Source organism: Herpailurus yagouaroundi, unplaced genomic scaffold (genome assembly GCF_014898765.1).
Source record: "Herpailurus yagouaroundi ecotype Mexico unplaced genomic scaffold, PumYag 166, whole genome shotgun sequence".
NCBI lineage: Eukaryota > Metazoa > Chordata > Mammalia > Carnivora > Felidae > Herpailurus > Herpailurus yagouaroundi.
In genome coordinates, this window is record NW_024412407.1 from 2012419 (window position 1) to 2040270 (window position 27852).

At 44.3% G+C, this 27852-nt stretch overlaps 2 protein-coding genes across 2 annotated transcripts in view; both read right to left on the minus strand.

Moving 5' to 3' along the window:
* Positions 1-2284: 2284 nt before the first annotated feature.
* On the minus strand, positions 2285-9632 carry AMHR2 (anti-Mullerian hormone receptor type 2). The gene is given in 13 exon segments (XM_040487939.1): positions 2285-2443; positions 2445-2629; positions 3516-3652; positions 3824-3971; positions 4175-4347; positions 4492-4606; positions 6100-6330; positions 6445-6575; positions 6762-6839; positions 7106-7297; positions 7572-7665; positions 7667-7755; positions 8057-9632. Coding segments are annotated over 13 exon segments (1770 nt in total). The 5' UTR covers positions 8130-9632; the 3' UTR covers positions 2285-2319.
* A 5822-nt stretch (positions 9633-15454) lies between these two features.
* SP1 (Sp1 transcription factor) overlaps positions 15455-27852 on the minus strand; it is a 38800-nt gene continuing 26402 nt past the window's right edge. Inside the window, exons 4-6 of the mRNA XM_040487983.1 lie at positions 22422-22590; positions 19652-19851; positions 15455-19253 (exon numbers count right to left, since the gene is read on the minus strand). Of these exons, the coding sequence (XP_040343917.1) occupies positions 18940-19253; positions 19652-19851; positions 22422-22590 (683 nt within the window). The 3' untranslated portion in view covers positions 15455-18939. The remainder of the gene's footprint in view (positions 19254-19651; positions 19852-22421; positions 22591-27852) is intronic.

Genomic DNA, 27852 nt, shown 5'->3' on the forward strand with positions numbered 1-27852 from the left:
TCACCCCAGCCCCCTATTATTAACACCTTATATTATTATGGTATGTTTGTTACCTTAATGTAATGATCCAGTACAGATTCATGATTACTAACTAAACTCCATACTTTATCCAGATTTATTTAGTTCTCACCTGGTGTCCTTTTCCTATTCTGGAATCTTACCCAGGATATCACATTTTATTTAGTCGTCATGTCTCCTTAGGCTCCTCTTCGTTGTGACAGTTTCTTAGGCTTTCTTTTGTTTGTTTGTTTGTTTGTTTGTTTGTTTTGTTTGTTTTTGGTTCTCGTTTTCATTTAAGATTTTTAAAAGTTTATTTATTTATTTTGAGAGAGAGGGAGAGAGAGAGAACGAGAAGTGTAGAGAGAGGGGGAGATAATCCAAAGCAGGCTCTGTACTCTCAGCACAGAGCCTGACAGGGGGCTTGATTCCATGAATCTCGAGATCACAACCTGAGCCAAAACCAAGTCAGTCAAGCCTGCTTAAGATTCTCTCTCTGTCTCCTTCTGCTCCTCTCCCTTGTTTGTTCTCTCTAAAATAAAATAAAAAAAAAAAAATTTAAAGAGTATGTGACTCTTCATCTCAGGATCGTAAGTTTGAGCCCCACATTGGGTGTAGAGATTACTAAAAAAAGAGAGGGAGAGATGGAGAGAGAAACGGGGTGCTCTTGAGAGCCAGGGAAGAGGGTAGGGCAGCCCAGCTGGTGAGGGGGAAGCAGGATCTTGGATTTTGATGTGTTTGGTTTCAGGTGGTGGCTGCCTGTTCACATGATGATGTCTTGCAGAGAATTAGAGTTCTGAAGGAAAGTGAAGTCTCAGGGCTTGAGAGTGGACAGGCTCTGCACAGGCTAAATCCTGGAACTCTAGAACAACCAAGCTAGAAAGGGACGAGAGATCATCTCAATGTTCAGTCACAACTGTTCCCATTTATAGAGTGTCCACTGAGGTCAGGTGCTGCACAGGACCTGTCACCTCTTCTTTTTTACCCTGAATCAACTCTGCAATCAGGGTGGGCATTTTTATCCATACCTTACACATGATAAAACAGATTCTAGGGTTAAGTAACTTGCTCAAAGACATAGGGCTCAGTCACTGAGCAGGAATCAATCCTGTTGTAGTGAAGTCAGAGCCGTCCCAATCGTCTACTGGAGTTAGACCAGAAGGCCTTCAACCCCCTGATTTGGCAAGTGAGAAACTTGAGGCCTAGAAAGAGAAAATAACTTGCCCAAGTGCACTCAGGTAGTTAGAAACTAAACTAAGGGGGCTCCTGGCTGGCTTAGTTGAAGGAGCATGCAACTCTTGATCTTGAGGTCATGAGTTCCAGCCCCACACTGAGTATAGAGCTTACTTAAATAAAGTTAAAAAAAAAAAAGAAGAAGATCAGGTCATGATCTCATGGTTCATGCGTTTGAGCCCTGCATCAGGCTCTGTGCTGGCAGCTCAGAGCCTGGAGCCTGCTTCGGATTCTGTGTCTCCCTCTCTCTCTGTCCCTCCCCTGCTCACTCTCTCTCTCTCTCTCTCTCTCTCTCAGGAAATGAATAAACATTAAAAAAAATTTAAAAAATAAAAAAAATGGACTAGTGCTATAAACCCGGCACCCATTGTAACATGTCCCTGAAGGGCACCCTGTGTGAATGGGGTCTGGGGTGGGAAAGAAAAGCCACTAGAAATCACACACACACACACACACACACACACGCACACAAGAAATGAAGGAAGAACTCAGCAGAGCTCACAAGGTCTTGCCTACAATCTCCACATAACCTCCCCTCTCTCTCTCCACAACACACCCTGCGCTTTTGCTCCCCAGGTTCCTTGTGGTTTCTTACTGCACCACATGACACGACACCTACTGCCCTCACCACTCCTGGAAAACCACTCATTCAAAACCCAAGCTTCCCGTGCCCTGTGAGGTCTTCCCACTCAAGCCTCAGGAGAGGACACCCCCAGGACCCTGTGCAGGCCCCACAAAGTGAGCTGTGCCTCTCTGAGCACCTTCAGAGCAGCGATTTGATTTCATCACATCCACCCCTTTTTTCCCCAGTGCTCTGCCATGCGATCCCACCAAATAAAGGCTTGGGGAAGAGAAAGAAAAGACAACAGACAGGAGGAGCCCCAGGATCACATGAAGGAAGGCCCCAGGACATGGAGATAATGCTGACTTCGTCTCCTTCCTGTGCACACCCACCCCTAGTCACTCGTCAGGACTGCAGTGTACTAGATGGCCACAGAAGGATCCAAGCATTCGGCAGGTAGGAAAGGCAGTGGTGAGGCAGAGCAGACAGGCATCTGATCACCATATTTATGTTTGCATGTACATAGGTTATACATAACCTGCATATTTACAGGTGAGAGATGGTACAGGAGGACTCCTGGCACCAGGGCCTTGCTGAATGCTGAAGCAGCAGACATTCAGTGGAGGCCTACAAGGGGGAATGGCAGTGGGGAGGAGGTGAGAGGCAGTCTTCTGGGCAGAGAGGTGGGCAGTCGTGGGTGCAGCTCTCTGGGAAGGGGCGGGCCTCCTGAGGACGGGCCAGGGCAGCCAGGCGCTGCTGTACACACTCAGCTGTCAGCCGTGCTTCTGGGTCTGCATCCCAACAGTCCTCTAGCAGCTCTCTCAGGCCACCAGGGTCCTGGCAAGAAGGACCGGGAGGCAAATTTAATCCCGGGATCCTGAGTGGCCCCCTGACCAGCCCCAGAGTTGAAAGGTGCCCACCGCTACCCTGTTCTCAACACTCCTCTTCTGACCCTCCCTGGAGCCTCCCTCCCCCGGCCCCAAATGAGACCCAGCCCTCAGCATCTTGCTTCCTATGAGACAGGTTCTTTGGGTGCCTTCCAGAGGGACCACCTTTTCCTCTGAGAAGCTAATTCAGGTTAATGACTTAACACACTGATGGGAAATTACTCTCCTTCCTTTCAGGCAACCAGGGTCTTAGGCAAACACTGCTTAACCCAACAGATACTTGTGCAGTGGAAATTTCAGACCAGGTAGCAGGGAAAGGGGCTTCCTGTTAGGAAACTATTTATACAGACCCTGCAATTTCACCATTTGGCCACTATTTTAACCCTTTATACCCAGGGCTGGCTTTTATTGGGTCATGGTAGAAACCCAGATGTGTAGGACTGGGCGAGGAATTTTTGGATGGAGTGTTGGGCTCCTGGGTGCCAGGAGTGGAGCCATTTTGGGAGCAGAGCTCAGGGCAGAAGCAAGGCCAAGGTAGGCTTCCTGGAGGAGGGGACTGGGACACAGGGCTTACGGATGGTGAAGACAAGAGAGACAGACCAAGCAAGTCTGAGCAAGAGGAAGGTGCCTGTCTCAGGAATGGCTGTGTGAGACTTATGGTAGAAGAGGATGAGCTGAGGTACAGGGCAAGTTTGCTCAGCTCCAGCTGAACATGAGCCAGGAGTGGTGGCAGATGAGAGGAGACAGGAGCAGATGGGCTGGTCCTGGTAGTCAAGTCCTTGAAGCCCAGACCCACACCCTCCAGATCCCCAGCCCACCAGCAGGTGGCCTCTTACTGTGGTGAAGCAGCGCCAGGTGGATGGGATGTAGGGGCGCCTTCTCTCCTCCACGGCCAAGGTCCACAGCTCACAGGTGGTAGGGGTGCTGCCCAGTTCTGCCTCATAGGCCAGTTGGAAGGGTGGTGGTCTGCTGTCTGGGGAAAGGCACAGGGGGCTAGGTATCAGCTAGCCCTAGGGTGTCTCCTTGTGGAAAGGCTGAGAGGGAGAAGGGCAGAGCTTCCTGCGTCAGGAGGCAAGTGGATCTAGAATGGGCAAGTGAGACATGGAGAGGAGGGGAGAGGGGGCACTGTCACACTCATCCTTACCAGGCCACAAATCTGGGCAGCGGCTCAAGATCTCCCATAGGAGCAGAGCCAGAGAGTAAACATCGGCTTGCCGGAGGGCCGTGCCCCAGTCTTGTAGGTCCAGAGTCTTGTCCAAGAGCTCTGGTGCCATGTACCTCTGGGTGCCAGCCTAGAGGGAAAGGCATGGAGGGCCAAGAATCATCTCACTGGCAAGCCTCGCTGCAACACTGGTACGCGCGACATCCCCCCAACTAGACTCAGCAATGTCCCAAACTCTACAGGTACTGACGCATTGCTGCCACAGCAAAGGCCACATCTTCGTCAGGAACACTGCCATCATCTCTGGGCCTCACCCTTATCCAGAGTACTCACCTCCATGATGGCAGCTGGGCCTCGGGGTTGAGTTGGGGCCCAGGTGGGAGGCTGGGTGAGGCCAGGGAGCACCAAGGCAAGGCCCAGGTCTCCAATGGCACACGACCCATCCTCCCGAATGAGCACATTCTTGCTGCTCAGATCTCGGTGGGCGATACCTGGTTTGTATTGGCCTGTGGTAGAAGCCAAGGTTGAAAGGGTATGGATCTTCTTCCTTTCTCTTGACCCTAGTTCTTCCCATCTCTAGCTAAGGGAGAATCAGAAACATAGCAGTGTGGCTCCTGATTCCCATGGCTTCCTACTCCCAGCTCACCCACCATCCTGCCAGCGCTCCTCATGGAGAAATGCCAGGCCCCGCGCCAGGGACAGCGCCATCCGCATGGAACTTCCCCAGTCACTGGTGTGCTGGGTCAAGTAGTGGCACAGGGAGCCCTAGGGAGAAGCAGAGAGAAGAGGAAGACACATGATAAGCTGGAGGTGGCTGATCTACCCCAGGGAGCAGAGATCAATTGACAGACATCCCCCTGCCTCCCCCAGCAGACTGACACACTGATCCATCCAGGCTGAGACAAGAGGCGGTGGAGGAGTGAGAATGTGCATCAGTCAGATTGACTGGAAAAACAGTAACCCTACTTCAAATGTCTGAGCTCTTACGATGTGCCAGCCCTCCCGTAATCCTCACAACAACCCTAGGAGGCGTGTGCTCCTGTGATTCACGTTTCACCAATGAGGAGCTTGAAAGAGAGCTAGGTAAACTTGCTGGAAGTCACCTGGTGAGAGACAACCAGAGCTTGAACCCAAGCGGTCTCACTCTAGGGTCGCTCACTAGTAACCACCTTCTACTGCCTGGGGACTTGAGACAAAAACACAAACAGAAGAGGCAAGGCAAACTAGGTACTGGTACCTTTTGTGAACCTCCTGGCCTGAAGTGTCAGGCCTGTATAGGATAGCCAGCGGATGGGGACAGCTGTTGGGCAGAAGAGCAGCAGGTGGGGGGCAGGTGGAAATTGGGAGGCAAAGGAGTCACAGCATCCCTCATTCAACAAACATTACCAAGTGCCATCAGTGTGCCAGGGAAGTCAAACAAACAAACAATACCAAGAAAGCAGAGATTTTTGAGCTGGGCATTAAGGCACAAAGAGGGGACTTCCCAGAATTCAAGATGTCAGAGATCGAGGACTGCAGGTGCTAATAAAGTCCCAAGTCCTTCTTCTTATTCTTCTCTCACAGTACCCCCTCTCTCAGCACGTAACGCGCTTGACAAAACTGTTTTGTGTTTACCTGACCCACTCTGTCTCCCCCACTACTCTCTAAAATCTACAAAGGCAGGGGCACCTGGGTGGCTCAGTCAGTTAAGCCCCTGACTCTTGATTTCAGCTCAGGCCACAGTCTCATGGTTCATGAGTTCGAGCCCCACATTGGTTCCGGCCTGATGGTACCAGAGGCTGCTTGGGATTGTCACTCCCTCTCTTTCTGTTCCTCCCCTGCTCATGCTCTCTCTTTCTCTCAATATAAATAAATACACACTTAAACAGCTTAAAACATAATAAAATAAAGTCTACAAAGGCAGGGACTAAGATGTCTTTCTTAGCACAGGAGGTGTGACATATAGTTCATACATATTTGTTGAATGAATATATAAAGGAGTTTGGAGGGCCGTGCCTTGAGATATTTCTTTAACAATGGTTTTCTTTAAGGATGGGAATATGATCGTTTTGAAATCTCCTCTTCTTTGTATTTTATGAGTTAAAAACATTAGCAAGTATTGCTTGTGTAATAAAAAACCAAGAAAAAAACAAAAAAACCTTTTTAATGTGGAGAAGAAGTCTGAAGAAGAATAAGCATGAGCAGGGCCCCGCTGCCATCCAGCCATGCACCCACATACACACACATGCAAACACATAGAGATGTCCCTCGGTCCTCACCTTTGGGTGCAGCTCCAGTACCAGCAGGGGCCCACAGGGCAAGGGCCCAGGGCCCCCTCTGCTGGCGGTGATAAAGCGGACAATGTGGTCGTGCTGTAGGCTTGGCAGTTCATATAGTGCTCTCTCAGCTTGGAACTGGGCCACGGCCCTCAGGGAGAAGGCCTTGATGGCTACCAGCTTGCCTTGCAGCTGCCCAGCCCACACCACTGTGTGACCTCCTTCCCAGATTACCTAGTGGGGACACGGTGCCGGGGGTGGGTCTCAGCTAGCATCAGGGCCAGGCTTCCTCCCCAGACCACCTTCTGGGGGTGACTGGAGGACCCTCCCCCACCCCTCCCCGGGCACCTGGGAGAAACACAGCTCGGGCAGCTCAGGCAGCTCAGCACTCCAGTCCCTGCCTGAGCCTGGCTCTGGCTCTGGCTCTGGCTCTGGCTCTGGGCCACCTTGGACTCTGCAGGCCTTTCGCCGTAGCAGGGCTGGGGCAGAAAAAAGCCCTTGTGTCAGGGTGCACGGTCATGGAGACTGGGAAGGGGGTTTTGTGGGAGGTAATGGGCTCAGGGTGTAGAGATCTCAGAACCATGGGGTCAGGGGAACGTGGAGAGGGGTCAGAGCTTTGGGGCAGTGACTTGGGGTCACAAGGGAGGAATGGGGTAGATTAGTACCCAAGATGATGCTGCCCAGCAGCAGCAGGAGGAGGAGGAATAGCCCCAGCAGCACCAGCACCATCCAGATGGACTCGCCTGGACATTAAGGCAAGAATGCAGCCTAGATGAGCCCTGTCCCAAATCTGCTCTGTTCCTCTCACCCTCCTCAGAGAACTTGCTTCTGGATCCACCCCCACCTTGGTCACAAGCCCCTTATCTCCCAGTCACCAGGGCAACCAACTTCTCAAGGCCAGGAGAAGGAAAACTTAGGATGGGGGTAGGGTGAGAACTGGCCCTGGTTCTACCTCTCATCCTAACCTGGGCCCCAGCCCCCACCAGGCCGCAGCACCCTGAGGGGCTACCTGGGACAGCTTGGGGACCCTGGGAGCCAGGAGTCCCAGGGCTCCCTGGAGGAGGCAGATGGCTGTAATTGGCATTGCAGAAGTCAGTGCCACAGGAGCAGGTGAAGAGAGTGGACCTGGGGCCAGGGTGGGCTCGGGGGCTCAGCTCACAGTGGGAGGCCTCACAGTCTGGCTCATCACTGTCTCGGCATCCTGATGGGGTGGAATTACAAGAGGGGAGAAAGGGAGAAAGAGAGAGAGAGAGAGAGAGAGAGAGAGAGAGAGAGAGGGCGAGCGAGCATAATGGAGTCTAGGAACAGAGAGGGTAACCCCGTCCTCTATCAAAGACATCCCCTCCATCTCATATGGGCTTTTCTTTCCCTCCACACATTCCATTTCTCCTTCTCTCCCACTGCTATAACCCCCCACCCCAGGATGTACCTGTCTCCCACCATAGCTATCACCTGCTATATACTTTGCCATTCACCTTGCATCTCCACCTGTGCCTGGTGTTGGGTCAGGTTCCAGATCCCAAAACAGCAGCGGCTGTAGAGGCAGCGGATAACCCTGGGGGGGCCCTGGTCCTGCATCTAGCAGCTTCCCCAGTGTCTTTGTGCTTCCCCGCACTCCAGGGGCCTCAAAGAACACACAGGTCCGCCTGCTTGGGGGTGCTGTGGCCCAGGGTGGGGAGAGGGGAGGGTTCAAGATGGGAGTGAACGCAGGGGCAAAAGCAGCAGCCAAAAGAAGGGACAGAACATGTTTCATATCCCAGGGCCAGCATGGTAAAGCCACAGGAGGAAACAGGGTCAGCAGAGGCCTGGAACCTGACCCCACCATGGGGACACATGGCTGTACCTTTTGCCCTCACTCACCCACCCCGCTGATTCTTCCAAAGGGATGGCTGCTGCTTCAAGTCCCGCTTTCCCTCAATGGGCGAGTGGAAAGGCCCTGCCCCACCCTGTAGACACTTACCTTGCACAGCTATGGGGAGGAGTACCCAAAGGCCCAGAGTCCCCAGCATCATGCTGGAGGAGGCAAGCAGCATGGAGAGGGGAGCATGAACCAGCACAGCTGCCCCCAGCAAGAGCTTCGTTCAGATACAGGACGCTGTGGGTCTTCTGATCCCTCAGTCCCCAACTCCGCCCCCCCTCCCTCTTTCCAGTTGCTGCGGGGGAGATGGCTGCTGTGGGGGAGAGGATGGGTGTAGGGAAAAGCAGGGAGAGGGAGGAGCAGAGAAGCAATCACATATCCTCTTCTCTGCAGCCGCCTCCTCTTTTCTCTGCAAAGTGGGAGAAGGGGGTCTTGGAGGCCCAGCTGTGAACCCTGTGATGCCTGACTTCAGACCTCTGCCCTTTGCTGACCCTGGAAGAAAGTGCTGGATCCTGTCAGTCCTTCTTAGGCTGGAAACCAGAGTGAGGTCAACTGAGCCATTTGGCTGTGCCCAAGATCTCTCTAACCCTTATTTTCAGGGCTCGGATCTGTAGCTCTCTGGGCAGAGGCAGTCTTCACAGTCCATACTAAAGTTGACCTCAGTTTCCAAACTCAAGAATCAGAAAGCAGTTATATAAAACTTCTCAGAGTTTAAAAAAGTCACATTGAAAAATGGGAATAATGGTAAATTTTATGTTACCAAAAATTTTAAAATCATATGGAGTCATACACTGAACAAAATCACTATTATTGAGAAGGTAACAAACTTTTATTGAGCACCTATGTGCTATGGCACAGCTAGGGCTATGCATTTTACAATCATCTCATTTTCCGATTGAGCTATTTATTATTATTTTCACTTTACAGGTAAGAAAGCTAAGCTTAGGTAACTTGCCCAAGGTCACTCTGCTAGGAAACAGAGCTAGACCTGAACCTAGGTAAGTCTGATTCCAAAGCCCAGGCTCTGTTCTTTACATTATGTCATGAGGCCTGAAAACAAAAAATTCAGCAGTAAAAAATATTTCCATTTGATACAGTGTTTGAATATTTGAATTTGGATGGCTGAGAGAATGTACACCATTCATTACCTGCCAGCAGGCACTAACTAGACAAGGAGGGTCCAGTTCAAACTATCGCCACCAGAGGTCAGCAGACATAGGAGAAACTCAGGATGCTTCCTGGGGGCAAAAAGGGCCAGCCTCCTCTGAGGACTAGTATCACATCTCCTGTATCTACTAAACTGCAGAGACTGTAAAACGTGAAGGGAGAGCACAGGGTATACAGTGGGAACGTCAGCATGGAGATGGAAGAAGTCTATGGTTTGTGGTGCAATAGGAGACAGGAGTCCAGCTCCACCAGACTCTTCCCCAGAGTAAGACATTACAGTAATAGGTAATCATTTCCACATCTGTGAGCAGTTGGCTCCCATGAGAATTAGAGTCAGAGGGGACCGGTTCCCTGTTTTCCTAGCCTCTGTCCCCCTGGTGGCTGCCTAGAAACCCTTTCTGGCAATGGTCTGGCTTAGACCAGGAATGAGGCTGTAACTCTTTTTTTTTTTTTTTTAATATATTTATTAATGTTTTATTTATTTTTGAGAGTGACAGAGTGACAGAGAGAGAGAGAGAGAGAGAGAGAGAGAGAATGAGAACAAGCAGGGGAGTAGCAGAGAGAGAGGCAGAGGATCCAAAGCGGGCCCTGCACTGACAGCAGAGAGCCCAATGTGGGGCTCAAACTCACGAACCGGGAGATCATGACCTGAGCTGAAGTCGGACACCTTACCCAACCGAGCCACCCAGGTGCCCCAACTCTTTGATTCTGGAGCCTTTCTCCTGGGGACGCTGCATGAAGGAAGGAAAGAGTAAAAGCTCCAGTAGTTGTGAAAGAGCAACTGGAGGAATGACGAGGGCCAGAGGCAGATAGACAGCTGCCCATCCCTCCCTCCGACCTTCTGGAGTCTGCAGTGCCCTGCCAGTGAGATGGAATGTTGTACTTAGTTACAGCGATCTTCCTTCACCAGCTCCCAGATCAGATAAGTCTGGAGGTGGGAGTGGGGAGGTGGGCAGGCAGGAGCTGAAGATCAAATAACTTCTTGTGTCTGGAGTGTCTCAGGAGACTACCTCCTCCAGAGGGGAACAAGGCAAGGATCAAGCAGGAAGGCAGTCTCCTCACCCAAAGCCTTGGATAACTACTCCTTTTCAAAGACAGAAACATTCCAGCCAGGTTTATGAGGTGAGGTGGTGATAGAAGGGGTAAGAATCTGAGAGCTGAGGGATTAGGAAGGTCCTGAGAAAGAACCTCAGTATAGAAATAAAGTCTCCCTGGATTCCACATACACAAAGATCTTCATCAGGATCCCGATTCAAGTCTGCAGTGGCCCAGTAAGTTACCTGTGACCCCCATGTCTATAGGGCTAAAGTGAGTTGTTTATTCACTTAACTCAGAAATATCTATTCTGTTGTTTTGTTTTTTTAATTGAAGTAATCCCTACATCCAAGGTGGGGCTCAAACTCACGACCCTGACATCAAGAGTCTTGTGCTCTTCCAACTGAACCAGCCAGGCGCCCTTAGGTCTCAGTCTTAAAAAGGAATTTCACTAGGTGCTGGGTCTACAAAGAGATGTGTGATTCCTGCCCTCCAGGATCTCAGAGTCTAGAAAGGCAAGAAGATACATCAACAAGCAACCAGAAAATTACGTGTCAGACTAGGGGTATGGGCAAGGAGCTATATAAGGAGAAAGATCAAATAAGTTAATTCTGTCCAGGGCAGACAAGGGAAGAAAAGTACCTAGAGGGTGTGTGTTGCGGGCAGGGAGAGTAAGCAGGAGAAAGGGGTATGAGATATGAAGAAGAAAAGCACCCTAGATTGGAAAGGTTTTCAAGTTTCTATCAAGGAGACTAGACTTCTCCTAAAAGGAAAAAATTTTAGGGAGGGATTTGGTGGCAGTGCGGAAGATGGATGATTGGCTCGGGGAGACTAGAAGCAGGGAGATCAGTTATGAGACCTGAGCACTAGCCAAGGTACTAGAACAGTGGAAATAAAAAGAGATAAAGTTGAGATACACTATATTGGTAATATTGACAGGATTGGTAATCAAATGAATGTTGGTATTTGAAAGAGAATTGAAAGATGATTCTGAGGTTTCAAGTATAAATGATCAAGGGGTAGTAACACTGTTAAGTGGGATGGGGAATATAAAGGATTATTTCCTCGTCTTACATGTTCATTTTGAGTTATCTGTGGGACATCCAGATGAAAATGTCCTGTAAGCAGTCTGCCAGGTTGAGAGAAAAGGTTGGGCTTAAAATTTGGGATAGCTGAAGAGTGGATGGATACAACTTGTTTAAGGGGGTGAAAGGCAAGAGTAAGGGAAAGGACACACAACAGGGACACCAACATTTAAGGGACAGAAGTAGCTATGAAGGAGACAAAGAGTAAGAAAGGCTGAAGGAGAACGAGGAGTTATTAGCCCCACACTCCAAGGGACCAGAGCTCTGAGATGCACATGGTTGCTTCTTAGTAAGGTCTAAGAGGCAAAGGACTGAAAGACCACTGGAGCTGGCAACCAGATCGCTGACGTTTCTAAGAAACAATTTCGTAAATGATAGGTGCTGAACAAAGTGGACTGAGGGGTGAATAAAAGAGAAGAACTAAGTGTAAACTACTTGCACTAACTGTGGCAATCAAAAGAGACTAGATCTGAAGTTCACAAGTGGAAGCAGAAGGACAGAGGGACAGATAACATGCTTACAGGGTGACAAAAGGGAACCCAGGAGAGACTGAAGATGAAAGGGGAAAATATCATCAAAACAAGTGAGGTTGAGTGCACAAATGGTAGTGCTGGCCTTGCAAAGGCAAACTGTTTCACTCCCAAGAAAAGATAAGGAGGTAAACTAGTATCAGTGACTATATAAATGTAGGGAAAGGGAAGTAAAGAAATTCATCATCTCCGTGTAATAGGAAGTAAATCATCTGCTAAAAAAATGGGGTCAGGATTGGGAAACCTGCAATTAATGGTGTCTCTCTTTCACCTGACTATGAAGTACTTGATGGCAGGACCTGTCATTTTTTATCCTCAAACTAGGTTAGTACCCAGGACACAGTAAGGGCCCAATACATGTTTACTGAATGCATAGATGACACAAATATTAAAGGCCCATTTAGAGCTACAAAACCAAAACAAGAGCCCAAAACCAAAAAATCTTCCCCCACACCATTAAAGTCAAATGTTAAAATGTTGTATCGCTAGTGGCTACATAAGGAAATCCAATGGCTGAGTTTAGCCATGGCTGAGTGACTGACAAAGCAAAGGTAGTCAAATGAACACAATTGACTGAGAATGCTGGTAGCCACAGTATAAACAAGTGACCAAGGATTCTTGGATAGGTAGGAAGGGAAGTGAAGCCATAGGCTGTTGGGAAGTGGAAAGACTGTCAGAATAACTTCAATTTCAGTTTCAGATGGGGCCATAATCTAGATTCGATCATGTTAGACACAGACTGGTATTAATTGCTGTAAAATACGTTGGGGCTACATCTTAGTTTCTAAATACCATTCTCCAATAAAGAACTAAGGGTCCTTGGAGAAATGGCTGATCCTAAGGCTAGGACAGGGAAAATACAAGATAAACATGAAGCATCTTGTACTTCAGAAAGTTCTTTAAAAAGTGCTCAAAAAAGTAAAAGGATGTAGATGTATCAAAGAGACACAGGAGTCAACCTGAAAGAGCTCCCAATGGTCAAAGCTGGGACAGTTTGAGCAATGAAAATAATATAGTACCGAATTACAGACCAGGTCTAAAATAAATATACATTGAGTACATACCAATATAAATTAATAGTGAGGGGAGAAAAGACCGTTTTCTCACAGAATCCCAAATACTCTACATAGATACTATTTCCACTAGGAAGGGAAACTTAATTCCTACCAACTCCATTAAGGGTGGGCTAGATTTAGTGACTTGCTTCCAAAGAACAGGGAAAGAAAAACAGTGGAGAAATCTGACAAACATTATCTTAACCAAGTGATGAAGACTATCATCAGTAGGGTCATGTGGCTATGACCCTTGATAGGATGTGATGAGGACATTTCACATCATTTCACCTGTGTGGTGTTTCTTCCAAAAACCTATAAGCTCAATCTAATAATGACAAAACATCAGAAAAATTCAGATTGGGGGATATTCTACAAGACACTTGGCCAATACTCCCAGACTGTCAAGATCATGAAAAATAAGAAAAGACTAAGAAATTGTCACAGACCAGAGGAGACTTGGGAAGAGTATCAGCTAAAGGCAATGTAGCATCCCAGAATGGATTCTGGAACAGGACGACATCAATGAGAAAGTGTGAAACCCATAGAGCCTAGGGGTTAGCTAATAGAATGTACCAGTGTCAGTTTCTGAGATTTGACAACACAGAATATTTACAATAGAAAAAAACTGGGTAAGGAGTACAGGGAATCTCTCTGCACTATCTTTGCAACTTTCCTTTAAATTTAAACGTATTCCAAAATAAAAAGCTTATACACACCAAAAAAAAAAAAAAAAAGAGGTTGGGCCTGCCCCGTTTCTCTTGGTCCTCCACATTTCTATGTACTCATAGTACATTGATATGGTCATGAAATTGTTTGCCTGGGAGTTAAGTGTAGGGCAATTGTATTAACATGTATGACGGCACAATGGTGTACCTGGAAACCTTTGTTGGGTTCAGTATATGAAATTACAACCATATTTCTCCCCATTCCCACCCTGTCAACACACCAGAGACGTGGCTTTTTATTAAAAAAACTTTTTTTTAATTGGTTTACAAAGGAGCTACAGACTACATTGAAACTAATCTTTGTACAAAAAAGGCAAAAAAAAAAAAAAAAAAAAAAAAAGCCCCAAAACACCCAGAGACAAAAGGTAGGGGGAGAGACAAGAAGGGAAGATACAAAAGAGCAGGAAGAAACTGAAAGACAAGAGATTAGCATCATACATACATAAGATCAGGGGGGAAAAAAAGAGCAAGAAAGATGAGAGCGCATTTAGAAGTATTTCCCCACACAGCCCTGGTGATAATCAGATTGGAATCAACAACAAACACAGCATGAGAATATTAAGAGATTTAAAAAGGCAACAGTGGTATGGAGACTGGTTATCGCCAGTGTTGAGAAAGAGAAACCTGTTGTAGGCACCGGAGACTGGAGCACTGCCCCTCCCTCCCAGAGGATGACAGACCCGGGAAGAGGAAGCAGGCCCTGGGGCAGCTGCCATTGGTGTGTGTAGAGATGGTCTCCTCAGGTCAATCTCAGCATATTATCCCCATCTTCCCCCCAGAGTCTTTGTACCCTAGACTCCAGGCGAGGGTACAGGACGTCATTGGGAGGAAAAGGTGAAGGCCTGCCCTAGTCCACACCGTTCAAGAGCAGTTGCTGGGAGAGTGGAGGGCAGCGTAGATAAAGCCCATTCCCCTGTGGAGAAGGCACAGTGTAATTCCTGAAGGTGAGACAGAGGAAAACACACACCCCAGGAGAGGTATCAACAGAGTCCTCACCACCTGCAGCCACAGCTTAACCCCATTTGTTATGTTTTTTGATACTGAAGGGAGTTGAGGGACAGATCACCACACCTCTTCTCACTTAGCAGGGACAAAGAAGACTGGGGATGTCTGACAATAAGGAAAGAGGAAAATAGGACAATGTACTCATTTCTCTCAAATGAACATGGTAGAGGAAATCTTTCTGGGTTTGGGGACGTCAAACTGGAGAAGACATAAGGGGGGGATGAAGCCAGGGACCCCCTTTTTTTCCCCTTGCCTAGCCTTCAATCTAAGGCAAGTGAGCCAAACTGGAAAGGGAGTAGGAATTTAAGCTTAAGGCTGTTCAATGTCCTCCCAGGGGCTGGTGTTTAGGGAAGGCAGACAAAGAAAAGAAACAGGTCAACCTCAAAGCTGGTCTGCTCATCCTCCTAGAAAAGGTCTGTACCCCAGGAGGAGAGCCAAGAGAGGCACCAGAGAGAACACATGCTCCCAAACAAAAGTAATAACCTGCCCACATTTTATCAGCAGTTTTCAAAAGCAATGTTTTCCGAGGTTGGAGAAATGCCATATCCTCCTCCCTTTCCCCAAAACTACTGCTGCCACCTTTTATCCTTGCATATTAAGTTACTGGCTCTCTTCTAAGGGAGATGAAACTCTGAGATTTCACATTTCTCTTCCCAACCCTAAGAGGCTACCCAGCTTTGAATAGGGGGAAGGAGAGCTATGCTAAGGGCCCCTCACTTGAGGCAGCTAGACCATCCTCATTTCCTTGGTACTGGGATCTCCAAAACTTGTTTGGTCTGATCCCAAGGTCCAAAAGGCATCAGGGTACTTACAATTGAATGAAACTCTAAGCGAGTAGCACCAGGGCTCCCCCGAAGTGTAACAGGGGCCTGATTAATACCCCCAGAAGAACCCCTCAAAAAGTATATAAATTTATTGCGTCCTAGCAAAGATCTGCAGCTTCCAGTATTCACACAGTGTGAAGATATTAACAATACAAAATATATTCTGAAAGTCAAACATCTGCAGTTCATAGTGCTTTCTCAGATTTGTTAAAAAAATACAATGCTTAGTTTCCTATATAGGATATACAAAAGCAAAAAATATATATATATATATATGTATATAGTAGAAATAAATCAATCAGCCATAGTAATTTACAGCTTTTGTCTCTAACCCTCCCCCAATCATAATCTTTACCCCACACTTCAGTCTATATTTTCTGGGATCAAGGGTTCTGTGTTCTATTTATTCTGAATCAGGCTGAGAAATATCCATTAAATTGCATTCTGCATAGCACCCACAAACAGGGTGCTAGCTGGGAGGTCCCTGAAGGAAGATGGTGTGGGTTGTTACTGCTATGGGTTAAAAGTGAGACAATCAAATGACACACAGATGAATGTGTATGGGCAACCTGAAAGGACAAGGGAATGAGTGCTTTAATATTACCAGTCCTCTGGGCATCTCCTGCCTCACAGGCTTGGTCATTTAACATTTTTAAATAAAAAAGCAACTCATGAAAGGTATTTGAGAATATACCTGTCAGTTACATTGATTTCTGCTGGCCAAAAAGTTCAGGGAAAGGATTTTCAGCAGTAAGCTCCCGTCTTAAGGAATGTAGGCTCCTCACTCCCTGTGGAAAAGACTGAGCAGCTCCTTGCTACTGGGAGACAAGAGCAGAAGCTGCTTCAGTTTGGGGGCCAAACAAGATACTGGATCTAGAGCCTCCAAAAGGGTATGTGGAAAGAACTATGAATTCACTTACAAGGTTAATGAAGGGGACTGAAGGTAAACCAGCATTCCATCCCAGAGAAAATCATCACCAAATAACCTTCTAAATGCTTATAAGTCCTCAGCATCATTAAGCTAGTTTATAGCAAATAATTTCATACTGGGGAAGATTCCATTCTTTGAAATGCTCTAGCAAAATACTGCACGCTCCAGTGAGTTATACTGCCCTTTTCCTCCAAAAGATGCCTATATACATGATTACAGATATAAAATAATAGGTTGAGTTCTGCCTTTCAGTGGGAATAAAGGTTGTGTGATAAGTGGCGGGGCATGGATGACTTTTACTTCAGTATTAACAGAATTTGATCTGGGGAAAGTTTCTCGCAATAGTTCCTGAGTGTATTAAGTCTGGAGAGGAAGGACCAAATGGAGTGAACTACTGTTCAGGATATTAACAGTTATTGTATTTCAGGTTAAACAACGACACAAGCTTACCCAGACACTAATTTGGATAGATTTTATATAAAATATATAGAATCATAGCATCATCTATTTGTAGTCAAGGTAAAAGAATTATGAAAGAAACTAGGACTCTGCTATAGATCTGGATGTTGGTTTCCTTTCAAACACAAAAATAGTTTCTTTTTAAAAAGTGCAGTAGAATATCCCCCATTCATAATTGTAGCTAATTTAGCATAAGCAAAGAAATGACCTCAGGAACATACCCAGGTTTTAAGACAGGTTTCTAGGTAATGGGCCTGAAAGGCATTTTGAGCTGAATTTGATTTATTTTCCAACAATTTCAAATATAATTTCTCATCTGTGTGTAGATATATACAGGCACAAAACACACTCACACACAGTCATACACAAACACTTCATTTTCTATCAGATCAGGGCAATTTTTTATTGCAGGTCTCTTTTAGTATAGGCTAACAGAAAACCTATCCCCAATCTAACAGATTACACACATACACACAGCCATTTCCACACTTCCTCACAGTGAAAAGCTCTCTGACAGATACCAGAAGGTCAAGAGAGACAATGTTTTAATGGCTGGGCCTTGAGGACAACTCTGGTTGCATTTAAGTCTCAGTGCCAAATGCACTAAGAGTTCCCTGCCGCTATAATTTTTGGATCAGTCTCTTCAAGAATCAGGCCATGGAGAAAGCAGGATGGTGTCTCCCAATCTCTCCTATAAACCACAGTGGTAAGACAAGATTTCTTTTTGTTCTGGGCTGTTGTTCCCATGATCGTGTGCTTCCTTTTCCCTTAGGAACCACCCAAGGAAGAATTAAGAGAAAAGATCAAAGAACCACTGCCTTGCCACGGGTACAGACTCTGGAGCTCTGCAGAACGGAAACCTGGAACAGATTTATTGGCTGATGCTCCTTAATAACATGAGAAAGAAACTACCAGGGATGTTCAAAAGAGGAAGTGCATTTCCTTTCAGAATGTGACCTCAGAAACCCATACCAAAGCTTAGACCTACTTTGGAAGACAGCTGTACAAAAGTCCAAATACTCCACTAATTCCTGAACTGGACTACTCTGAGTCACTTCCACTTTTGAGCACATCATTTTCCTATTGAAAGCCCCTACATATTATTTGACCGCTTTTGACAGTTTATACAAATTGATCCCAGATTATAACCTTTAAAGGGTCTCTTGTACAATTCCACAGAAAGACTTCTGACTCTTGATGCTTACAGCAGCTGATGAGAAGAGGTGCCTTTGACTCTCCAGCGCCAAGAGGGTGCCTGCGTCAGTAGTAGTTTTGAACACTCTCTCCACAGCTAACTCAAGCATCAGCCTGGGCTTCAAGGCTCTCCATTCTGCTGCTGGGACCAAGAACCTTAAAAGGTTGACAGAAGTGCCTCATCCAGGGATCATTACCAAAATATGAAGCAATCAGGTGAGAGAAAGGGAGACAGAAAGGTTGAGTCAAGAAAGGACTGCAAGAAGCTGATCCCAAATAAAAAGACAAAATTAAGAAAGGAAAAACATTATGTATGTGTATATAAACTAAAAGCAGAGCATATGAATGCTTAATCTGGTGGGAAGCCAAGACAACATCTCTAGAAAAGCTTGATGTGTCACAACAAGGCTCAGCCATAGGGAAATAAGGCAATATAAAAAATGACCAAGGTATTTTGGTCACAGAATGGTCTCCTTCCTCCTCCCAGCCAACCCCTGCAAATGCATCTCTATATATCTTTTATATATATATATATATATGTATATATATATAATATAGAATCTGTTTTTTTTTTTTTTTGTTAAAAAGTATTTCAATGATCATATATATTTATCAAGGCATGATGGCTTTAGGAAAGGGGGGGGATCCATCATGGGGGAGCTGAGAAGGGAAAGGCAGGAAGGAGAGGCTGGGGTAAGAAGTATAAGAAACTGTTTGGGGTCAAACAAATGCCCATCAAAGGGTGGCACCAACAGAATTTTCACTAATGTTTCCCACTTCAAGGAGGTACTGATGATATAGGTGGGTGCCAGGACCCCATCTCTTCTCTTGTATCCCTCCCCCCAAATTCTTCCCACCACCATGCATTTTAATGCCTCATGGCTCTCTCTCCCACATGTCTCTTGGACCCATGCTACCTTGCATCCCAGGGTTGATGGGTATGGCCCATATGTCTCTGGCCCTGGGTGCCTGATCTCAGAAGCCATTGCCACTGATATTAATGGACTGCAGATCCGCCACCTGCATGACGTTGATGCCACTGTTGGCAAGACGGGCAATACCCTCTGGACAGATGGCCTCCATGGCTACCATATTGGTGGTAATAAGGGCTGAAGGGGTGGCAGTGCCACTGCCTTCTGAACCTGCCCCACTGTCCAGGGGCAAAGTGCCCACACTCAGGGATACACCTGGGCCTCCTTTCTTATTCTGGTGGGTCTTGATATGCTTTGACAGGTGGTCACTCCTCATGAAGCGCTTGGGACACTCAGGGCAGGCAAATTTCTTCTCACCTTGGTAAAAGAAAAGAAGATAAGAAACAGACATCTTAGGAAATAGGATTACCTTGTCCAATTCGTGGCTTTCAAACTATATTAGAATATTAGGCAATCTTAAGAAGGTGATAAAAACAATAAAAATCTGTTAAGTATCTTTTTGGGGAAGGGGAAGAAAAACAGGTAAAGGTCAAGCAGTACTCAGAAAGGAAGGAACATAGCAAAAAATAAGGCAGAAAATCCCACTGAAAACCTAACTTCTTCCTTCTTAAACGTTTTCCAGATTAACTCTAATTCCATTTATGATCCACACATTCACTTTCAAACTAAGCTGTTCAGAAATTTTAGTTATTTCATAGATATATTTTGTGTCTTTCTATTCTGATCTATTACTATTTCTCTGGGCTCCTACTCACCTGTGTGTGTGCGTTTGTGTCTCTGTAGCTCATCTGAACGTGTAAAGCGCTTCCCACAGTATGACCAAGTACACATGAATGGCCTCTCGCCTGTATGCCAGCGCAAGTGTGCCCGTAGGTGTGAGGTCTTGCCATATACTTTCCCACAGCCTTGGATGTGGCAAATGTGCTGTTTCTTTTTGCCAGGATCCCCAGAGCCCCTGAAAATAAGAACACAACTATTCATCATGCATTCCAGAAAGAAAAATTAAAGAATCCCAGTGTCAACAGGTTATTACCTGACGCCCTCAAAAACTAACCCAAATTTTTATTTTAAAAAAAGGCTTCTTGGGGCGCCTGGGTTAAGTGCCCAGTCGGTTAAGTGTCTGATTCTTGGTTTCGACTCAGGTCATGCTCTCATGGTTTTGTGAGTTCGAGTCCCAAGTCATGATTTCATGCTTTGTGGGATTTAGCCCTGTGCACTGTCAGGACAGAGCCTCCATGGGATTCTCTCCCTCTCTCTGCCCCTCCCCTACTTATGCACGCTCTCTCAAAATAAAAAAACTTAAAAAGAAAAAAGGAAAAAAAAAGGCTTCTCTTTAGTATCAAAGGAAAAACCTTTGGTTGATTCTGAGTCTTAATACTCAAAATTCAAGTTTTAAGTTTCCTTTCTACTGGATATTTACTCTTCCCTGTTTTTTATTCCTTAATCAGTTTTGATGTTTGATGTTTGTGGGTGACTTGGAAAGTCTGTAAGGCATTTTCCTGTATTTTTCAGGAATTTTAAGTCTCAATACAAGCATTTTCCATGGGAACTACTGTGAACATGGTGATATTTTTGGCTGGGAACTTACTTAAGGAGCAAAGCACCTAGTGGAAAACTTTAAAGAAAATATAATAGTTTACAACTATAAACTTATCTCCTAAAATAAAGCTCAAGAGCCAAATGGTAAATATTAAAAGCTGGAAAGCTAGAGCACTATCAGGGACTTCAGTGCGAGAGAAAGATGGGCTGTATAAAAGTTAAAACGGGAAAAAAAATCCTAATTCAAGGTATATTTTTAAAAATGCATAACATATATACATATATATATACACATACACATATATATACATGTATGCATATATATATATGTATATACATACACACATACATACATATACACACACCCACACACCCAATATGAAGCAGTTCCTAAGCTTCTCTCAGCAATCAGTTCTGAAATGTTTTTGCAAAACCAATTTGTTCCATGTGTGATCCATTAGTGGGCATTGGGGAGATTTCCAGGAGGGACTTTTCTTGGGTTTTAACAGCACATATTAGCAGAGGGGAAAAAACCATAACGGAAATGAAATCACATGTAGGCAGAAATCAGAGAACTTACTTCAAAAATTTAAATCCACTTTAAGCTTTGTTAGAAGGAAACTACTGTACTCAGTGCTTATTTTTTTCTTCTAAAGATTTTATTATTTTTAAGAAATCTCTACACCCAATGTGGGGCTTGAACTTAGAATCCCAAGATCAAGAGTCACACACTGCACTGACTGAGCCATCCAGGCACCCTCACTGTGCTTTTGATGCAGGTTTTTCCTGTGACATATGGTTAACCTACAAAGAACTCAAATTATTTTTGGTTTTGGTGCTTTTCTCATTTTTGTATTTATTTATTATTTTAAATGTTTGAGAGAGAAAGAGCGAGCGAGCTTGCACCACAGAGGGGAGGAGCAGGGCGGGGGATAGAGGATCTGAAGCAGGCTCCGTGCTGATAGCAGACAGCCCCATGAGGGGCTCGAACCCACAAACCATGAGATCACGACCTGAGCCAAAGTTGGACACCTAACCGACTGAGCCACTCAAGGTGCCCGTTTTTGTATTTATTTTTGAGACCTAAGCTTAACAGATTTTTAAGGTGTTAAGATTTTTTAAGGCATTAAAAAATCTATATGACTTTCTATTTTCTTTCAAAAGCAATGAATTGTAGAAAAAGAATAGAACTTGGTACTCTCCAGAAATAATACTGAATAAAATAGAATATTCTACTAATGAGAAAAATTTGTCAGAACTTTGCTCTGCAGGACATATTAGGTTCCATGATGGAAGAATTTTCTTTTCTTTTTAAAAAAAAATTTTTTTTTAATGTTTTTATTTATTCTTGAGAGAGAGAGACAGAGTGTGAGCGTGGAGGGGCAGAGAGAGGGAGACAGTGAATCTGAAGCAGGCACCAGGCTCTGAGCTGTCAGCACAGAACCCGATGCAGGACTCGAACTCACAAGCTGTGAGATCATGACCTGAGCCGAGGTCAGAAGCTTAACCAACTGAACCATCCAGGAGCCCCTGGAAGAATTTTCTAACTGGAGTAGTATTTTTTGTCTGTTTTGAAGGAAAAGAAGACTCAGAAAACCCTTATGACTCTCACATAGCCACTATAAAAAAATCATTACAGTAGGTATGTTTCTTTTTCTTTGCAAGACTATTTTACAAGCAACTTTGTTAAAACCATCTCAAAACAGACATATGGTAACAATCATCAGACCAGTTGGCTGCATCTGATTACCTTATCTCTGGAGAAAGCAGGCACCTATTAAGGCCCCAGGTCTTAGAGTAGATGAAAGGCTCAGAGCTGGAACTAAAATCCTACAACATAACCCAATCAAATGTATTGTACTCTCTCTGGTCCCTCTGCAACACTGCCAAGTCTTAAATGTTAAAAAATTAACCCTCCTCTGCTTACCTCCAAATCCATTCATTTTTCTCCTTTATACCCTTAAGACACTGGCTGGGTCAACTTACCTTCCTTCACTATCTTTACAATAGGGGCAGGTGCAGGCCTCACGCCGGGTCCTCCGACCAGCCTGGGGTTGGGGATCTGGGCTGTTTTCTCCTTCTTCTCCACCTGCTGTGTCATCATGTATTCCATCACCACCAGCTCCATGGAGGCCAAGCTGAGCTCCATGATCACCTGAAATTAAGAGAGCAAAAGGGTTAAGGTGAAGTAAGGGAGGTCATCAAGTTGCAGTTATTTCAGTGACACTTTACATTTACAGCACCATTTCTTCAAAGCTTTGAAGCCACATTTACTAATACTGCCATCCATTCTTGAAATCTCAAAAACCATCATTGAAAATACAAAGAGCTAGCAAATATATAAAAACATGATCAACGTCATTTAATTTTTTAAAAATATTTTAAGTAATCTCTATACCCAATGTGGGGCTCGAACTCTGAGATAAAGAGCTGCATGCTCTAGGGGTGCCTGGGTGGCTCAGTTGGTTAAATGTCCAACTTTGGCTCAGGTCATGATCTCACAGTTCGCGGGTTCAATCCCCGCATCAGGCTCTGTGCTGAACACTTGCTTAGAGCCTGGAGTCTGCTTCAGATTCTGTGTCTCCTTCTCTCTTTGCCCCTCCTCTGCTCACACTCTGTCTCACTCTGTCTCTCAAAAATAAGTAAGTGTAAAGAAAAAAAAAAAAGAAAAAAGAGTTGCATGCTCCATCAACTGAGCCAGCCAGGTACCCCATTCTCATTTAATTTTTAAAATGCAATTCTACGTATAGTGGACTTTTGTAATTTTTCACCTATCAGATCACAAAAAGTTAAAACTCTAATAATGCACAGAATTAGCAAGGATATGGGGAAACAGGCATTTTTATACATAGGTGATGATAAATCAGTACATTCTGAAGGCCAATTTGGCAATTTTTGTTAATATTTATTTTGAGAGAGAGAGTGCGAGTGGGGGACAGGGGCAGACGGAGAGAAAGAATCTTTCAGGGATTCTGAGCCAAAATCAAGAGTGGGTGACTCAACCGACTGAGCCACTCATGCACCCTCGAGCATGTGACTCTTGATCTCAAGGTGATTATTTCAAGCCCCATGTTGGGCACAGAGTTTATTTTAAAAAATAAAATGACATTAAAAAAAATTTTAAATATACATCTTCAAAGTAATTCCACTTTGAATCAACAATGTCCTATGGATATACTCCTGAGTATACAAAAATATGTGATGATTTTTTTAAGAAAGTTTATTTGAGAGCGAGACAGAGAGAGAGAGAGAGAGCGCGCACGCGCACTTGAGAATGAATCCCAAACAGCCTCCACGCTGTAAGCACAGAGCCTGACATGGGGCTCAAACTCACGAACTGAAAGATGACCTGAACTGAAATCGAGTCAGACACCTAACTGAGCCACTCAGGCGCAGCGACGATAATGTTTTCTATAGCTTTGTAACAACAAAAAACTAGAAACATGAGGTCATGATCTCATGGTTCAAGTCCCATGTGGGGCTCTGCACTGGCAGTGTAGAGCTTGCTTGGGATTCTCAGTCTCTCTCTCTCTGCTTCCCTGCTTTCATGTGTGTCTGCGAATGTGCGCTCGCTCTCTCTCTCTCTGTCTCTAAGTAAATAAACATTTAAAAAAAGAAACATTACAAATCTCAGTGCTTGGTTTTACTTCTGCACCTAACCTCCACTCTTTTCAGCTCATCAACATAATTTTGTTACAATGCCTAATAATAAGCTCTCCTGGTGCTTTCCTTCTCATTGCACCACTTCTAAGCATCAACCTATGGCATTAAAATAAATTGTAGTGTTCTGAGATGTTCATGATTTTGGCAGAGCTTAACAGGAAGGACTGGAGTACAAGGTTAAGAACAGGTTTTGGAGTAGGACAGATGTAGATATGTGACCGTTCTTTAGTTATCAGTTTCTCCCTCAGTAAAATTGGGATGAAACATTATCAATCTCATAAAGTTGTGAAAAATAATACATGTAAGGTGTTTAGCACAGTATCTGTCACATAACAAACATTTAACACACTGTAGCTAATATTATTAGGAAAATATCTTGTGGGAAAACAACTGTGAGAAATCATGGAATAAGATATATACCACTATTTTATTTAATCAATTTGCCTTAAAAACTATATATGAAACTGAGGAGAAACTCCCTGTGATGGGGATGGATAATTTCTCCTCTTGAAATAAGCCCAAAAAGCTCAGCAGGTAAGACAGAATGCTAGTTAATATCACCAGTAGTTACCTACCAAAAATTACCTTCAGAAGAGATATTTATGAACCTGTAGATTCAGCTATCTACAATGGGTCTTTAGAAACAAAATAAGCAAAACCATGATCCATACAAGCAAATCATCTTTGATCTACTTTCCAAATTAATCTAACTCCATTAAAATCAGAGAAGCAATTCATTAAATCCCAAAGTTCTCCACTGTCACAATCAAGTAGAAAGAAGCAAACTTTTCTCCATTTTACTGAGACATAAGCCTAACATCCAGGACATGGCATGATTCAGTAAAAAGGGAAACAAAGAAATACTTAGAAACTAGGACTCTGTAAAACCGTATCTCTAAGCCTCTATCAAATTCTTACAAAATGGACAGTCAAGGAGCGCCTGGGTGGCTCAGTCGGTTAAGCGTCTGGCTTAGGCTCAGGTCGTGATCTCGCGGTGAGTCCGAGTCCAGCGTCAGGCTCTGTGCTGACAGCTCAGAGCCTGGAGCCTGCTTCGGATTCTGTCTCCCTCTCTCTCTGCCCCTCCCCCGCTCATGCTCTGTCTCTCAAAAATAAATAAACATTTAAAAAAAATTTTAAAAACAAAATGGACAGTCAAAGCTAATATCCTCCTTGACCCCTGCTATGACTGCAAAGGATTTTTTTTAATATGAAACTGGAAATGGGGTTAAATGTGTTTCATTTAACTTTAAAAAGGGATGAAATACTAACAAAGCATCAGCATCAGACCAGAGTCTGTTTCCAGCCTCTTTTAATAACAGTTTTAGAAAAAGAACAGTTTTATCTTAGAATGTGGCATCAGTTAAGCAATGAAATAAATTAAAGATTTTCCTTTCCATGATGAAAATAACAAGTAAACCAAAGGCACAGTTTAATGACAGTCTTGCCCAACCCAGGGTTGCCTCTAGCATCAGTTATTGTAATAGCTGTGGCAGTTAACACACTTTTTCAGTTTCTTCAAAGGGAAGAAGTGTGCTGAAGTCATGAACTTTTAAGAAGACCACCATGACAAGTCAAATAACTTATTCTTCTCTGATAAAAGACCGGGGCAATACTAAAATAAGAAACTCCTCAATAATTTTCAAAAGGGTAGTTCCCACACCCTTCTCTATTCACCTGGTCTCTGGAATTATTTGGAGAACACGGTCTTCTTTAATTCAGTAAGTATTAACACAGTATGACTGATTTTCAAAACTATACCTATATTAAGCATACAATGAGTTTTCTGAATGTTTCATTTTACACAATAGATTTAATCTAAAGCATCAAATCTCAGTCCAGGAAGTGTTTGTGTGTTCAGCCACATTCAAGCACAATATAGGTAACACATCATCTAAGCGGTAGGAACATCCAGAATATAGCTCTAAATCAAGAAATAAAAGCATCTTTAGTAACAGAAATAGTAATTCATAATACATTGTACTTTATTTTTCAAAATAATAATTTTATTAATCTGGTTTCCCAGTCCAAGCAAATCAGAAAAAGGAAGAGAAGGACTGTACTTTTTAATGACACAAAAGCTGACAATTGGGAGTGATAAAATGTAAAAATTTTACATTTTTACAAAACATTTACAAAAAAATTCATATAGATGGCCTCCAAATTCATCTCTACATTGATACTTGGTTATGCTTGAGATACAATTTAACATAAGAGACAAAATTAATGCTTGATTCTGTCAATTACTAGTTTGCATAACAATTAGCAGATTTCCTAGAATCCTTGCAAAGTGACAAGATGACTTTTTTCCTTTTCTTTTTTTTTTTTTTTAATTTTTTTTAACGTTTATTTATTTTGAGACAGAGAGAGACAGAGCATGAACAGGGGAGGGGCATAGAGAGAGGGAGACACAGAATCTGAAACAGGCTCCGGGCTCTGAGCTGTCAGCACAGAGCCCGATGCGGGGCTCGAACTCACGGACCGTGAGATCACGACCTGAGCCGAAGTCGGACACTTAACTGACACCGAGCCACCCAGACGCCCCTTCCTTTTCTTAAAAATTCAAGTTTATTGGGGTGCCTGGTTGGCTCAGTCAAAAGAGCACGTTACTCTTGAGCTCAGGGTCATGAGTTCGAACCTCACGTTGGGGGAGAGATTACTTAATAAACTTTAAAATAAATCAAGTTTACAACTCTGAGCACAAGATCCTGAGATCAAGAGTCAGATGCTTTACTGACTGAGCCAGCCAGGCACCCCTAATGTGAATTTATACTTTCTCTCATAACTTCTACCTTAAATTCTTTTAACTCATGTTTTAAAATGTTTATTGAGAGAGCACGCGCGCGCATGAGAGGGGGATGTGCAGAGAGAGAAGGGAACAGAGGATCTGAAGCAGGTTCCTCACTGAGCACAGACTCTCATGTGGGGCTCAAACTCACAAACTGCAAGATCATGACCTGAGCCGAAGTCAGAGGCTTAACTGACTGAGCCACCCAAGGTACGCTACAGTTCATTATAGATAATAAGGTTTCACTCTAGAGTTTTTGGTTTTGCTATCTTAGTTTCTGTAGCTATTATAATTTTTGTTTTGGAACTATTTTGGACTTACAGAGACACTATAAAGATAATTCAGAAAGTTCTTACACATTCTTCAATGAGCTTCCCTTAATAATCTTATATAACCAAGGTACATTTGTCAAAACTAATTAAGTGATACAATACTAGTAAATAACAACAGGCTTTATCTGGATTTCATCAGTTTTTCCGCTAATGTCTTTACTCTCTTCCAGAATCCCATCCAGGATACTACACTGCATTGAGTTGCCAGGTCTCCTTAGGCTCCTCAGATCTATGTGTCTCTGCCTTTCATGACCTTGACAGTTTTTAAGAATATTGGTTGGTATTTTGTAGAATATCTCATAATTTGAATTTTTTTGGGGGGGTTTTCTCATTAGACTAGACTTATGTGTTTTGCAGAAGAATATCGTATCAGGGCAATACATTCTCATCACACCACCTTAGGAGATATGCAAGCTCAACATACTGTTTTTAGAAGGGAGATTCAGGAAAATTAAAAAAAAGGGGGGGGAGGAAGAAGGAAAAAGACAACTACCACTATTTTCCCACAATTTTCAGTATGTCATATTTTGAAAGTTTTGAAATAAAGATTCAGTCTTTTAAAGTAATTACTTAGGGGGCATCTTGCTGGCTCAGTTGGGAGAGCACGCGACTCAATCTCAGGAGTTATGAGTTCCAG